The sequence below is a fragment of the Amia ocellicauda genome, chromosome 7, assembly GCF_036373705.1.
Source record: "Amia ocellicauda isolate fAmiCal2 chromosome 7, fAmiCal2.hap1, whole genome shotgun sequence".
Classification (NCBI taxonomy): Eukaryota; Metazoa; Chordata; class Actinopteri; order Amiiformes; family Amiidae; genus Amia; species Amia ocellicauda.
The window spans coordinates 11,091,883-11,105,524 of record NC_089856.1 but is presented as its reverse complement, the minus strand read 5'-3'; the positions used below and the strand labels follow the sequence as shown (position 1 = coordinate 11,105,524).

General features: G+C 42.8%; 1 protein-coding gene across 2 annotated transcripts; it reads right to left on the bottom strand.

Moving 5' to 3' along the window:
* Positions 1 to 761: 761 nt before the first annotated feature.
* On the bottom strand, positions 762 to 6,827 carry LOC136752767 (keratin, type I cytoskeletal 18). Of its 2 annotated transcripts, none has more exons than XM_066708352.1 (7): positions 6,317 to 6,827; positions 3,763 to 3,845; positions 3,005 to 3,161; positions 2,599 to 2,763; positions 2,250 to 2,375; positions 1,823 to 2,043; positions 762 to 1,266 (listed from the first exon to the last, which is right to left on the bottom strand). In XM_066708352.1, exons 1-7 carry the CDS (start codon positions 6,722 to 6,724, stop codon positions 1,146 to 1,148), a joined length of 1,281 nt encoding a protein of 426 aa, XP_066564449.1. In that variant the 5' UTR covers positions 6,725 to 6,827; the 3' UTR covers positions 762 to 1,145. The 2 variants fall into 2 exon arrangements, with proteins under 2 accessions (XP_066564449.1, XP_066564450.1); XM_066708353.1 differs by having other exon boundaries at positions 1,224 to 1,361.
* Between the last annotated feature and the right edge of the window lie 6,815 nt (positions 6,828 to 13,642).

The following is a 13,642-nucleotide window of genomic DNA, read 5'->3' as shown; positions in this document are numbered from 1 at the left end:
TGTGGGAATTGACGCAACTGTATGACCGGAATATTAGGTCAAGTGCAAAGTAAACAGCACATTCCTCTCAATATAATTTGCAACTATTATTACCCTCTGGTTTTTAAACGGGAATGTGGTGGGAGACAGCTTTGGATGGCGTCCAGTGTTTTAAAAGCCCCTCACACGTCATTTGTACGTATGCATATTTTACTTTTTTAAATATTAAAAGTCCATACTTTCTTGAGATCTAGTCTTCAGCAATGGAAGACCTTCTTACTATAGTGTAGTCAGTCAAATAAAAAACAAAACAGAGTAAGCTGACAATATTCCTAAGTAACAAAATGGTTTATTGGTTTATTGTAGAAGCAAACTTATCTTGGGTAGATCTAGTTCAAAAAGACTGTAAATAAGACATTGATTTTGTTGGCTGGCCTTGTACTGTGATTGGATTTAGGCTGTGCGATTGTGTAGTTAGATTCAGTGTGCCATGATTTATATTACTGTCAATATGCTTTCCATACTTTACTATGATAATAAAATCAATTATGATAGGGGGTATTAATACAGGGAAGTGACGTTCTCAAGCTGTGCTGTGGTGGTGCATGGAGTTCGGAGTCTAGTAAACCTCAGTGAGTGTGTGGTAAAACCACAGGAAGGCACAATTAAGTGTGAAATGTAGAGGTGAAACCCGTGGGTTAAGTGCACAACTATCTGTACAGTTCAATCATGCTAAAAACCGCCATTGGGACTCAAGCGACATAAAAAACAGGACTCGTGTATATGCTGAAGAGATTTCCATTTATTAGAAGGCCACACAGTGGGAGTACAATGCGATTCTTGGTTTTTCTAAAGTAGGGAAAGCTGTGGCCCGTGGGTTGGGGGAAGTAGGAACAGGGGAGTGTAGTAGCGGAGAAAGGGTGAGAGGAGGGTTACAAGAGGGGATCTGCACCTCTGCTGCCGGAGAGACTTCTGCATTGGTGATCCAGCTGAGGTTTCAACAACTGGATCCTTTCAACTCACTGACTTTACAAACTGCCCATACATCATGCTTGACAGAGACTCTCCAGGACCAGGGCTGCAGACCCACCCTGGGTAACAGCATAGGGGGAGAGAGGTTAAGGCACTGGTGTAAAGGGAGGATGGGGTCTGGGGATTTTGGGGGCTCAGGACGAGAGCTCCCTGGTCTTGGTGCTCTCTGACACCACCTTGCCATCCACCACTGTCTGCGTCACGGTCATCACTTTGGTCTTGGTGGTCTTCTGGTCTTCGAGAGCGTCCTGGAGCCTGGACACACGACAGGAGAGTGAGCATTCACCCGGCAGAAAGCTCACTTGGTGGCTTTTGCTGAGTCTCACCGGGCTAAATGATGGAGCTACTGACTGGTGGGTAAGCAGAGGTCAGTTTGTTATGTTCACTGGGTTTACAAAAGCCTATTCATCAGGTTGACTGATGCACTACTTCAAGCCAAAGAACAAATCTTCAGCACTTAAATGCTACTCTAAACCTATGTTTGTGTCAAATTTCCACTGACTAACTTCTCACCGCTCCACTAAACCAGACTGTGACAAACTACTGACAACAGTCAACACTATGTTACTACCCTGATATGAGTATAGTAAATCACAGAAGTAATTACCGCAGGAGACATGTAGACAGGGTAAAATCAGTAATACTGGGTAATGTTAAAACATCCAATAAGGCGCTGAAATATATACCATTCTGTTCAGGCAGATTGCATGCTGGGATGATTTGTAGGTGTGACTATTCTTGAAAAAGTGTAAATTCTCTCAAGGAGCTGAACCATATCGGATGATTATTCTGGTTCTGATTGCCCGCTCACCTGAAGTCCCCGCCATCCAGCAGGCGCCTGTATGTGGCAATCTCAGCCTCCAGCTTCATCTTGATGTTGAGCAGGGCCTCGTAATCCTGCCCCTGCTGCTGGATGTTGTGGCGCAGTTGTGTCAGCTCGGCCTCCAGCTGCAGGATGATGGTGTTGTACTTCTCCATCTCCATGTTGTTGCGTATCTCTGTGTCACGCAGTGCATCTTCCAGGGAGGCTTTCTGTTCACAGAGAGAGGGAAACATGGGTGAGCACAGGCCCTGCGATTCCTCAAAGAAGTGGCTGTCAGAGTGTGGTGCCAGCACCATCCGTCCACACTACAATAATTTGATCCTGAGTTAGCAGCCTCTGAAAGCTGAAATGCATCCAACAGCTATGTGTGTCCATCAATGTGTTTTGCTCTAAGAGTCATCCCTGAGGCTCTTACCATGCTCCTCTGGGACTCCAGCTCGATCTCCAGTGACTGGAACTGTCTGCGCAGCTCTGTAATCTCTGTCCGTGCTCCCTGAAGGGCCTCTGTGTTCTGGGACACCTGCACCTGGACCTCTGTGATCTGGGGAAGGAAGAAGATGGAGGTCATGTTTGGGGCCTTTGAGTTGAGGAAGAGAGCAGATCCCCTTATAAGCGAGATGTCTTTCTCAGGCTCTGATGCTGAGGTGTGGGAGTTCCACTGCATGTCAACATATACTCAATTTCAGCTCTCGTCAGGATTCTTGGTACCTGTTTAGGCAGAATTAAGTAAAAAATTGAAGGAATGTGAGGATGATAAGTGGTACCTGGCTTTCGTGCCAGGTTTTGAGCTCTTCCTGGCTCTGTAGCGCCATCTTCTCATATTTGGCCCTCATCTCGGCCATGATGTGCGCCAGGTCCTGTCCCTTGGGAGCGTCCACGTCCACCTGCACCCCGGACTGTGCGATCTGGTTGCGCATCTCCATCACCTCCTGCAGAGAGAGGGGAGAGGGACATTGGTCAGACATGGTGCAATGAAATCAATCCTCATCCATGGAAAAACATACAAAATGACAACTGTGTAAAATGACCACACTACAAATCTCACAATAGTAGTGCTAGTCATGTACGAGTTCTGTGTGGACTGATTTGGATCGCCACTGGAAAGGCAGCTGCAAGTCTTGGGATGTCTACTGGTGCTTGTGTGTGCTTGTGTGCGCTGGCTGGGCTTACATCATCGTGGTTCTTCTTGAGGTGGATAAGTTCCTCCTTCATGGCCTCGATCTCGCTCTCCAGGTTCATGCGGCCCATGTTGGTGTCGTCGATCATTCTCCTCAGCCCGACGATGTCCGACTCCACCGACTGGCGGATGGCCAGCTCCGACTCGAACCTGCAGCCATGGAGGGGAAGGAGAGAGAGTCAGAGAGAGGCCACAATCGATCAGACTATTGGAGAATGTCAATAGTCTAAACAACCAGAGCTAGACAATCTTGGATCTGCACTGTGTGCGTCCAAGCTTTCTGATATGGTGTTGGGCTGTACTGTGTGGCCTACGATCTTCTCCACTAAGGCCACCCTGTCTACTGGTAACAAACCGTGACTTTCCCATTCCATTGCCAGTCTTTATTTCAACTCCATCCTTCAATCATTGATGTGATAAATGCAGTTCAGGAGAAATTAAAACCTTGCAATGGAATGGACTGGAGTGGATTGTAAAGGTTGAATTCTCTTAAAAGCAGGGATTACACACTTCTGTGACAAGGCTGCTCATTGTAATATGTGAGCAATATATCTGAATGGTGCGTCAGCTTCAAATTATGTAGCAAGAGCTTTGGAGAGATCAAGTCAAACAGTTTGATGCCTGACGGTAGTTTTGACACCATGTCTCTAAAAGTGGCAAAGCGAAGCTAAAGTATTGATGCTCATAGTGTGCATAGAGCTTGCAGTGTGTTTGCTGTGCTTAGTTTGCAGCACTACATATTAACACGTACTTGACTCTGAAGTCATCAGCTGCCAGCCGGGCATTGTCAATCTGCAGAACAAGGCGGGCATTGTCCACTGTCTGATCAAACACCTGCAGGGAGAGAGAGGGAGAGGTTAGTTTATGATTCATCAATTCCAGATGCTCATTTTAAGGTGTACAGTAAATCTAAATGACATACGGTGACAGGCAGGTACCATTAAGGTACAAAACGACACTGGAGCAGCGCTGGCAGACAAACAGCATTGACATTTGTAAACGTCATTCATTCAGGACTTTTCAGATAAGGTGTCAAAGTCCAGGAGGTAAACATTAACAAGTGGCTTCAAACCAGGGTTGGGTTACACCTCAGTTTGTGACCTATAATGTAATGTGGGAGTTGGGGCTGACTTCCTGTGTGTTAGCATTTACAATTACACACTGTTTAAAAAAAAAAAAAAAATCTACTACTATAAACTAAAGAGATCCTTGACTAATGTTTTTGGATTAAGAGTCCAGGAGCAAAGCAGGCTTCTAAAGCGACTGGCTGTTGTGCAAATACTGAAACCGCAGCAGCATTTAAAAAGAAAAGAAAGGAAAAGAAAGGCAAATATCCGTTGATGCAAATGTATTTAAACTATGAAAACATGAATCAAATATCCTGCACCTGCGACTGGCTAACATACAGCAGATTATTCAGTAGGAGCTTCATTTTGAATGTGTGTGTTTATGCATATATGTAATGGTAGCACTTCTGAGCACAGTAACACAGATGGTTTTGATATTATCTGAATAGCAGATTCGATACATGTCTGAAGATCAGTCCAGTTGTAATCTGGCAGGAATGCCAAGCTTGGAATGTTCGTTTCTGTTCTTGTATTTATTTTTCCCCTTCATTGCACATTATTTATAGCCACTGGCTTCAGATCTCGGTGGGAGAAGTAGCAACACAATACCAAGTTTGGTAAAAAAAAAAAAAATCAAATAAAAAATAAAGAATTCTTCACAAAACCTGGTGGTCATTTTTTTGGGGATGGAGGTGAAACCCTTAAGAAACCCTTTGGAAAGCAATGTATGACTGATACATGTGGCAATATCTGTCTTCAGTTATGTCACCAGCTCAATTTCCCCCCAGGATCACAGAAGGCTTTGTAAATTGTATGAAATCCCATGCAATTTCCTTTGTTGAATTACATATATAATGTTTTATTATTATTATTATTATTATTATTATTATTATTATTATTATTATTATTATTATTATTATTATTATTATTATGTCTTTCACCTGTAGGCCATACCGTGATACAGAATCCAAATATTCAAAATAATATCCAAAATCTATGCATTTCAAATCAGCAGTACTTGTAAGTTCTGGGGTTGTCTGGGAAAACACCAGCCCACACAAACTGGCATACCTTTTTTTCTGTACTTATTTGTTAAAAAAAATCCCAGTTGTCCTCTAAAATGTGCAATAGGACCTACTGTGCTTCCTGATTACAGTAAGCCTATTGTGGGAATGACCTCTAGAGAGTCAAGCAAACTACAGGAAAAACAAATCAGCAACCCTATATCATTTTTCGAGAGGGGAAAAGAGAAAAAAAAAGTTGGCATGAAACAGAAGGATTAGTGAAGCTCCTTGTTACTCTCTTCTTCTCTGAGGCCCTCTGTGTTCCTCCTGCAGACCAATATAGTGGATTTTCTGCTCAGGTTAGTTCAGCGGTGAGTCACTTAATCATTAATTGAATGGTGCCGGGTGGGGGGCGGGGGATCAGGCACAGGCACAGGCACAGGTACAGGTATATCCACAGATTCCTTAACAGTTAGAACAACATTCGGTAATAAATACGTTGTAATCCTTCTCCCTGACACACTTAAAAAACAAAAAAAATGTAATGGCATCTGTGTTAAACATTAACCACTTATTTCTCTCACTATAGTCTTTTATCTACAATACTTTCTGGCAACTAACTGATTAAAATCCTGTTCAGATATGATTTATTATTAAGACTGGTCTCTAGGCAGCCTCGCCTTTACCGCCTTGGGAGCAGTTAAACTATCCCTTTGAAGTCTTATCACATTGTCACAAAAGTTGCTCCATTTCCTCCTATGGATGTGAATATGCCTGTGCTGTACAAACCGCACAATCCATTTCTCCCTTTGATCACACGAATCGAACAAGAAAGCCCCGTCCGGGTCTGCCTGTCTCTATTTACTCTTTACTGCAGCGTCTCATGAGAAATAGCGCCTGGAGCCGGATTAAGCTGCTATGGCCGAGGGCGACAGGGAATTTGGCAGTGGAAAAGATCTGCAGGTGATATTTTGAAGCAAACAGGACTGCAGGCATAAGACTGTGCCTAGAAATTCTTCTAATTTCACTACTATTACTTAAAAGAAGAAGAAGCTGCTAAATGAGCAAACACTAGCCATAAATCAATGTATTTTAACACGCAATTTCACGTAAGTTCAGCTGAAACACTTGACACCTTTGACTGGCCCAAATCTGCTCTGTTCTGCCCGCCTACCCCACTATATCTCACTCACCCCCAACCCCCCAGCAGGGTCACCCTTTCACCTCTCCTTACCTTCTTGCGCAGGTCATCCAGCATGCTGTAGTAGTGGCTGTAGTCGTGGGCGGCCGGGCCACTCTTCTCCAGCACCTCTCGGATCTGCAGCTCCAGTTTGCTGTTGGCCTGCTCCAGGTTCCTCACCGTCTCCAGGTAGTTGGCCAGACGGTCGTTCAGGTTCTGCATGGTCTCCTTCTCGTTGCGGACCGCCGCTGAGCCACTGATCGACATCGAGGAAGAGAAGCCCCCTCCCTGGCCGAAGCCAGAGGATCCCCCCACCGTGGAGATCCGGGTGCCAAAGCCGCCTGATCCCGCGTACATGCTGGCCGAGCTGCTGAGGGGTCGGTTGAGCGACTGGGTTATCCTCTGGCTGGATACCATGGGGCGTGTAGACCTGACAGCGTAGGAAGTGGATCTAAAATCCATGATGACTGGGTAGATTAGCAAAACGTGAGTCAGAGGAGCGAGAGAGAGCTGGAGACTGCGACCTGGAGTGGCTGAGATGTGTGGACACAGAGCTGAAGGGGCCAGACAGTTCCAGCTTTATACTAACTGTGCTTCTCTGGTTCTCAGTCTCCACCCCCTCTCCTCCTCTGCAGCTACTCTCCTCCTCCCTCCTGAGTCAAAAACGGCCCAGCGCCCTCCCACTCTTATCTGCATCTCTCCCCTCTTGAACTTACAGACTTTTCTCGTGTTACCTGTAATCCTTGGTCCAGGGGATCCGGCATAGCAGTGCATGGAGGGATACCTGTGGAACAAAATAAGGCACATACAAACAAACACACACACACACACACACATACAGACAAACACAGACACAGACACACACAAACAGACAGACATACAGACACACACATACAAACACATACAGACACACACACAAACACACACATGAAATACACATAGGACACAGACACACACACACAGACACACACACATGATGGCAAACAAAAGAAAACCAGGGATTGAATTGAATAAGGAAGCAGCTGATAACCTGATCAGATGAAACCACTTTTTAAAACAGCTCAGCTCCTCCTCACAAATATTTTTTCATGAATTAAAGGTCATATTTCTTATTTCCCTGTTGTTTCCAGACACTACAATTCTCTACAATCAAGGCGCCTCAGGTTGGCAAAACCATTAGCTGCTTTACAATGTTTAAGTTTTTTTTTTTTACTTATTATTATTAGCGGTAGTCTTTATTTCCTAGCAGACACCCCTACCAATATATGACAGCTGTCATAAAATATACACATTTCAGACAAGACAACAGAATGCATTACACTGCTTTTTGCATACTAGTGCCTCATAGAGCAAAATGTCATGACTTTCTGAAAGGGGGTTCATAATGTGCAAGATGCAAATCTAGCCACGGAGGAAATGGAGGTGGACAATAGATTTGTTCATAATTTATAAAAATATTGACTTATAATTCTGTCCAAAAATGGAAGTCCATTTCAAAAGAGTTATAATCTTTAAAAAGACCCAATTGCGTGACCAGATAGGATAGATAGAATTTTTATTCAAAGCTAATGTCCTAGAATGTAAACTCGGGCAAATAACTTTAAGAATTTGGAACTTCTTCAACTCTGTTTGGTAAAGCAATGACAGGCTTTTTATTTTAATGTTGTGCAGTCACTGTGCAGTTTTCCCCCTTATGCTTATACATTAATTTCCATTTACTGTGCAATGCTTTTTGCTGTTCCCTGGATCCTGCCTTATCATCCCTCTACCTCTCTTCGTGTGTCTGTGTCTACTTAAACAAAAGTTAAACCTACGCCCTCACCCATCATGAAGGTGCCGTATCACACTTTTTAAGACTATACAAGAAAATACTACTACATTTGTTTAAACACATACACAGCTGTCTAAACTCCAGTGCCTGGATCCCTATTTCGCCAAACTGGTTTGAATGAGAAATTGGATATTATTTCACTCCAAGCTCTAAGGGAACAGGCTGAGGAGGTTAGGCTGGGTGGGCTGGGCTGGGTTTGAGCTGGGTTAGGTGGGGGTGGGGGGTAGGGAGGGGCGCGGGGCTTTTGTGCTGCTTCCACAAAGAGTGGCTGTGGGATTTCAGGACTCCGGTCAGCTTGTGTTAATGGACACCGTCCTGCAGCAGTGAACTGCATTCCAGGCATCTGATTCCAGGTCCAAGAGTTAATACAGTGCTCCCAGACTATCAGCTCCAAAATGAACATATCCAAATTATTATTTCTCTTTTTGACAGAAATGATTTAAACCCACACACTTATATTACACAATTTTGCTGAAATAAAAGATTTTTGGGAGCATATATGTAAGTGTGCAGGTATTCATTTTCTATCTACTGACCTTATTTTTACCCAGCACATAAGAAGATTTAGGACATACTCCTTTTTCCACATACTCTGGTTTTGGGGGAGATACATTTAAAACTAGCGTCAAGCCCAGACCAAGGAATATAAGGACTGTTTATAAGTGCTGCTTTAATCCAAATGACTGGGAACCTTCAAAAGGCATCTTAAGGTCTTTGACTCTCTGGTTGTAACAAACTAACTAACAAAATTGACAACTGTAACTAGATTACTCCTGTCAAAACCCAGCTGTAAAAATGGGTAATAGTATGTACAAATAATGTGATATATTGTAACAATTGTAAGTCATCCTGGATAAGGGCTTCTGATAAGACATATAATAATATAACAAATGACCCCTAAATTCCCCAACTGTAAGAAAATAAATAAATAAAATCCTGCTGCTTTAACAACTCCCCCCACACCACTCCCCTCCCCCCCTTCCCAGGCTAAAACTATGCAACAGGGAAGGAGGAAGGGGTATTGGAACAAAAACAATTTGCCACTCTGGTTTAGAACTGAAAGCAGACAGATTTAACCAGAGATAACACAGGATGTGTGAGCTGCCAGTGGATACTCACAGAATCCTTCTCTTGCACAACCCATATTACCTACACTGCAGGTGTGTGTGTGTTGTGGGGTGGAGGTACATGAAACACTGATTTTATCCTGCAGGATTTTCATACTGTACTGGATCCCAATATTTAAGTCTATTCTTATGGAAAACTCAGCCCATCCCCTCCATACACAATGTTTGTACAATGGGAGCCCTGCCTTGACTCAGAAAACCAGAAGACACTGGGCAGTCACCATAATCCCTACACTATTGTTACCATCACAGCTGTATTAGCCAGTTGACCCCCCCCCCCCGATAACAATGGGTTGTGTTATAATGGGCTGATAGTGATTGTGAAGTCAATCAAAGCCATTGATGAAAACTCTGGTGTGTGTCATAGAGATTGACTCACCTTCCACTGACAGTGACCAGATGAGTAACAAGTAGCCAGTGAGTGACAAGCCATTGATGAAGGGATGAAACAGATCAAAGTGGGGTAGCAATGTGTTGATTTGGTTGTTATCTTTGATTTAGTTGATCTTTCACAATAGACTCTGAACACCAAAAATCACAAGACATTTGAAGCATGTTTGACAATCTTAAGTCTCTTGGGTATGAGCATGATTGAGGAAATGTCTTTATTTCCATCCCAGATATGGACAACTACACTTGTTATATCCTTATTATATTACATGACAAAAAGTTACAATGTGCTCAGAGCTATTTCTTGAAATACACTTTGATGCGAATTCCTCCTTTGATTTCTGTCATCATTTTTCATTCCAGGGCTGTGTGACCTCTACTCCCTTTTCAGTCCTCTCTGTCTGCTTTTGGATTGTTACATCTTTCATTTTTAATGTTTCAATTATGAGTTTTAGATGTTGATCAAAGAGGGTTTTGTAGCTCTGCAATCAATGAAAACTGAATGCGATTTTCCCTTCATTGATAGTGGGGTGTGTCCTTGCACCATTTGTTTAATCAAATAAACACATTCTCGCTCCACTAGAGAGTTTTAGACGCGTTCAGGAGGATTTATGATGCCAAGAAAAGGGCCACTGTTTAAGTTACAATCAGATGATACACCTTGTAAAGCTAATGCAAAATTATAGCAATATGTTTGGAATCAATAGAAAGGCAATCAATACAATGGTGTTGTGCAAACAAAAATGCTATGCTAAGCTATTGCAAAACATGTTTTTCTTCTAACTTCTCCTTGCAAGAATCAGGTCTCTGTGATTGCACTCTGCTACAAAGAAGCTTGGAGTTTCAAAGAACAACTCTTGGTCCTGTCTTATTTACTGAAGATATTTTGTAGCCTAACAACCTGCTCGACTTCTGTGGGAGGGATTTCATTTTGTGCACACAAGCAAGCAGGTAGAATAAGAAATATGCAAAGATATATGACACAAGTGCATGCTAAAAACTAGCAGTTCTGTCCCTTGTTACAAAAAATCCAACATGACACACTTTCCTGAATGACAGGAAATGGGAAGGGGACACATATCAGTGGGACACACAGCCTGGACTTGAGACTTCACTCTCCAAATTGTAAAAGTATCTTGCATGTGTTTGCTTCTGACATCCTTTAAGAAACACATCAACTTCAGAACGTCTTGATTTGTGTTGTGAAATTGTCTGTGGTTTTTAGTTCTGTTGTTCATTAGAGCTCATTTCACCACAGCTCAGCAATGATGATTTATTCACCCTATGTACATAAGCTTCTACTCAACACACTGCCTCCCTTTCTACTGAAGCTACAGCAGGCAAATCTGATTGTGTGCTATATGGAAATATATTCATTTGTATTCCTTTACATTCAAATTTTAAATGGATCAAACAGAGTAGTTCTTTCTGATAACTAATTAGATTCATGTGTTCACTTTTTATGATCCCTTGAGAAAGACTTTACACTGGACAGCATTTTATTACATCAGTAGGTTACCTGCATTTGAATTTTATCCTGGCCACAATTTTCTGATTTGGGCCAGGGAATTTTAGAAAAGAGACACATGAGAAAATATAAAAATGTCGAATCAATTAATACATCAATAATTCCTGGCAGAAGCTTGGGTGTTTCACCTGAAAATGAGTTTGGATTTAACATTTATAATGGGGTTTATACAGGCTGTTGCTGTGTTGCACAGAAGCTGATTTTAATTAGGTGTGGCTTGAAAATGTTTGGAAACCCTGCTATCTGGTCAAACATCTTGCTTTTGGGAACTCAGCAGAAACCCTTCAGCCTGCCAGCACTTGCCCATCCCCTTCCCACCCCCCTCCTACAGCCTCGTCCTGCATGACCGGACCACTGACAATAAGCAAATCAGGCCTGTTGGAAATTGAACAGAATGATGGTCTACAAAAGCCTGCCTGCGTTACAAGCTGGCATTGGCGCTGCTGGAAGGAGAAGGCCCAGTCTCTAGCTGGGACTGTGAGAATGACTGATCGCAATAGGGATTGTGTTTGGCCACTACTTGAACACCCATCACCCATCTCCTCCCTCGCCTGCCTGGTAATTGTTGCAACAGTTTGTCAATGCGTGCCAGAACATGCCACAATACCCTCCCACCACCAGATGGCCAAGACCTGTGCATAACTTGGATCCCATTAAAAAAACACCCCAATTTTTTTAATTTTAAAACAGGTTTTCAGTGATCATAGACACATAGGCGTAGGTTTAGGAATGTTGCGGGGACAGACAGGACTTCATTGACAAGCTGTGGCTATGGGGGTTTTACACAGTACCCAATTATCAAGTGACAGTTTCAAAAACTGCACTATGACCGTGTGCAGGGGTGTGTGTGTGAGAGTGGGGGAGGTGCGTCACTACCTAATGCACTATCAAACAATTTTGCAGGCGAGTCAGATAAAGCATGGTCCTACACCACTTTTGCAAAATAATTAAAAAAAAATCCAAGCTGCTGTTTCAGCTCAAAATATCTTATTTTGGATTACAGAAAATGAAAGAATAAACCCCAACCTGTTAAATACATCAGTAATACCACTCAATCATGCCGCCCTATGCTTTAATAACATTCCACCCCCCACAGCCAATGAGAAAGACAAGGCAAGGCAAAGCCACCTCAGTCAACATGGGAGTTTCCCACCCTGGTCTGATGAAGCCCAGATAAAAGCGCCAGGTTTCACCGGCTGCTTTGCGAGACTATGGAAGCATTCTGCAATCATCCAGTCAAATAAAAACCTCTATCTAAATGGAGAAATGATAACACTTCACAGAGCAGGCTTTACGATCCGGGTGCTGCAGTAAAAGCCAGGAATGTTGCATCTCGTTAATCGATAAACCCTCCTGGTCAGGATACATTCACACCTTGTCTGTGTTCAGCTCATTCCTAGCTCATTCCTAGTGGATTACATATGACCTATACTAAACAATAGCCAGCCAGCAAGGTAGACTTCTACATTCAAAACGAGTTATTACCATCCAGGTTTGAACATTATTCTTTACCCACGGTGCAATATGCTCTCCATAATTCCTAAAGAAAAGGCCACTTTGTTTAGAGAAATTAGTTTCTGGCAAAGTGCTGCTCTATGCTATAAAAAGTGCATGAAACAGATTGACGTCAACAGCCATCGATTCACGATTCTCATTAACAGAGATGGAAGAGATACGCTGGCATCAGATCGCTTTTATTTTCTTTCATTGGTAGACAATCCAGAGAGAGAGAGAGAGAGAGAGAGAGAGAGAGAGAGAGGGAGAGAACAAACCAAAGTTTCTTGGAATGCAGCCCAAGCAGGTCCCAGGAATTGTTATCACTGCGATCCTGAGACACCTTCACAGAGAGGGAGAAAGCAGATGAAAGATAGCGTGCAGGAGTTATGCCAGGAATGAACCAGGCTTCAGTTACGGCCCTGCCCTCTCTTGTCTCGTGGCTTTTAATTAAAACCTGGATGCACCCCACACCGTCTGTTCTACACATAGCTTACTTTGTATTGTTTTATTTTTTTTCGAAAACGTAACCACCAAAAATAATGACATGAAATAAGGTTAAATGCTGCAAATTTTGTATTCAGAGAACTGAGATATGGAAAGGACTTCAATCATACACCAAACTGACTTTTGTCCACCGAAAAATTAGGCGTGGAATGGGGTTCAAAATACCTCTACACATCATAAAAAGGACCACTTCAGGGTGGAGATCGTAGTAAATCCCAGCAATATCTGTCCTACTGAGCAGGAAACTAAAAAGCTTACTCTTGGAAAGTACAACTTCAATACACTAGATATGTTCTGTCTTATTGCTCCTGAAATCACATGAGATGTGCCCCCCCCATAAAGGAGATTATCTGTGTTATAGACAGTAATTTCCTGTTGTTTCATGCCTTTACTTCTGAAAACCCTATTTCATACTGAAAGTTCCTGCAGAATTCCTAGCCAGGCTAGAGAACCTTCCTGTCAGAAAAAAATAATACAAATAAAATAAAATAGCTGCAGATCAC

Bases quoted from the DNA above. Each gene is read 5' to 3' on its own strand.
- LOC136752767 (XM_066708352.1), bottom strand. From the start codon at position 6,724: ATGGATTTTAGATCCACTTCCTACGCTGTCAGGTCTACACGCCCCATG. The intron at 3,846-6,316 runs GTAAGGAGAGGT...CTCTCCCTGCAG, and splicing joins TGGATGACCTGCGCAAGAAG to GTGTTTGATCAGACAGTGGA. The intron at 2,044-2,249 runs GTAAGAGCCTCA...CTCTGTGAACAG, and splicing joins TGGAGTCCCAGAGGAGCATG to AAAGCCTCCCTGGAAGATGC.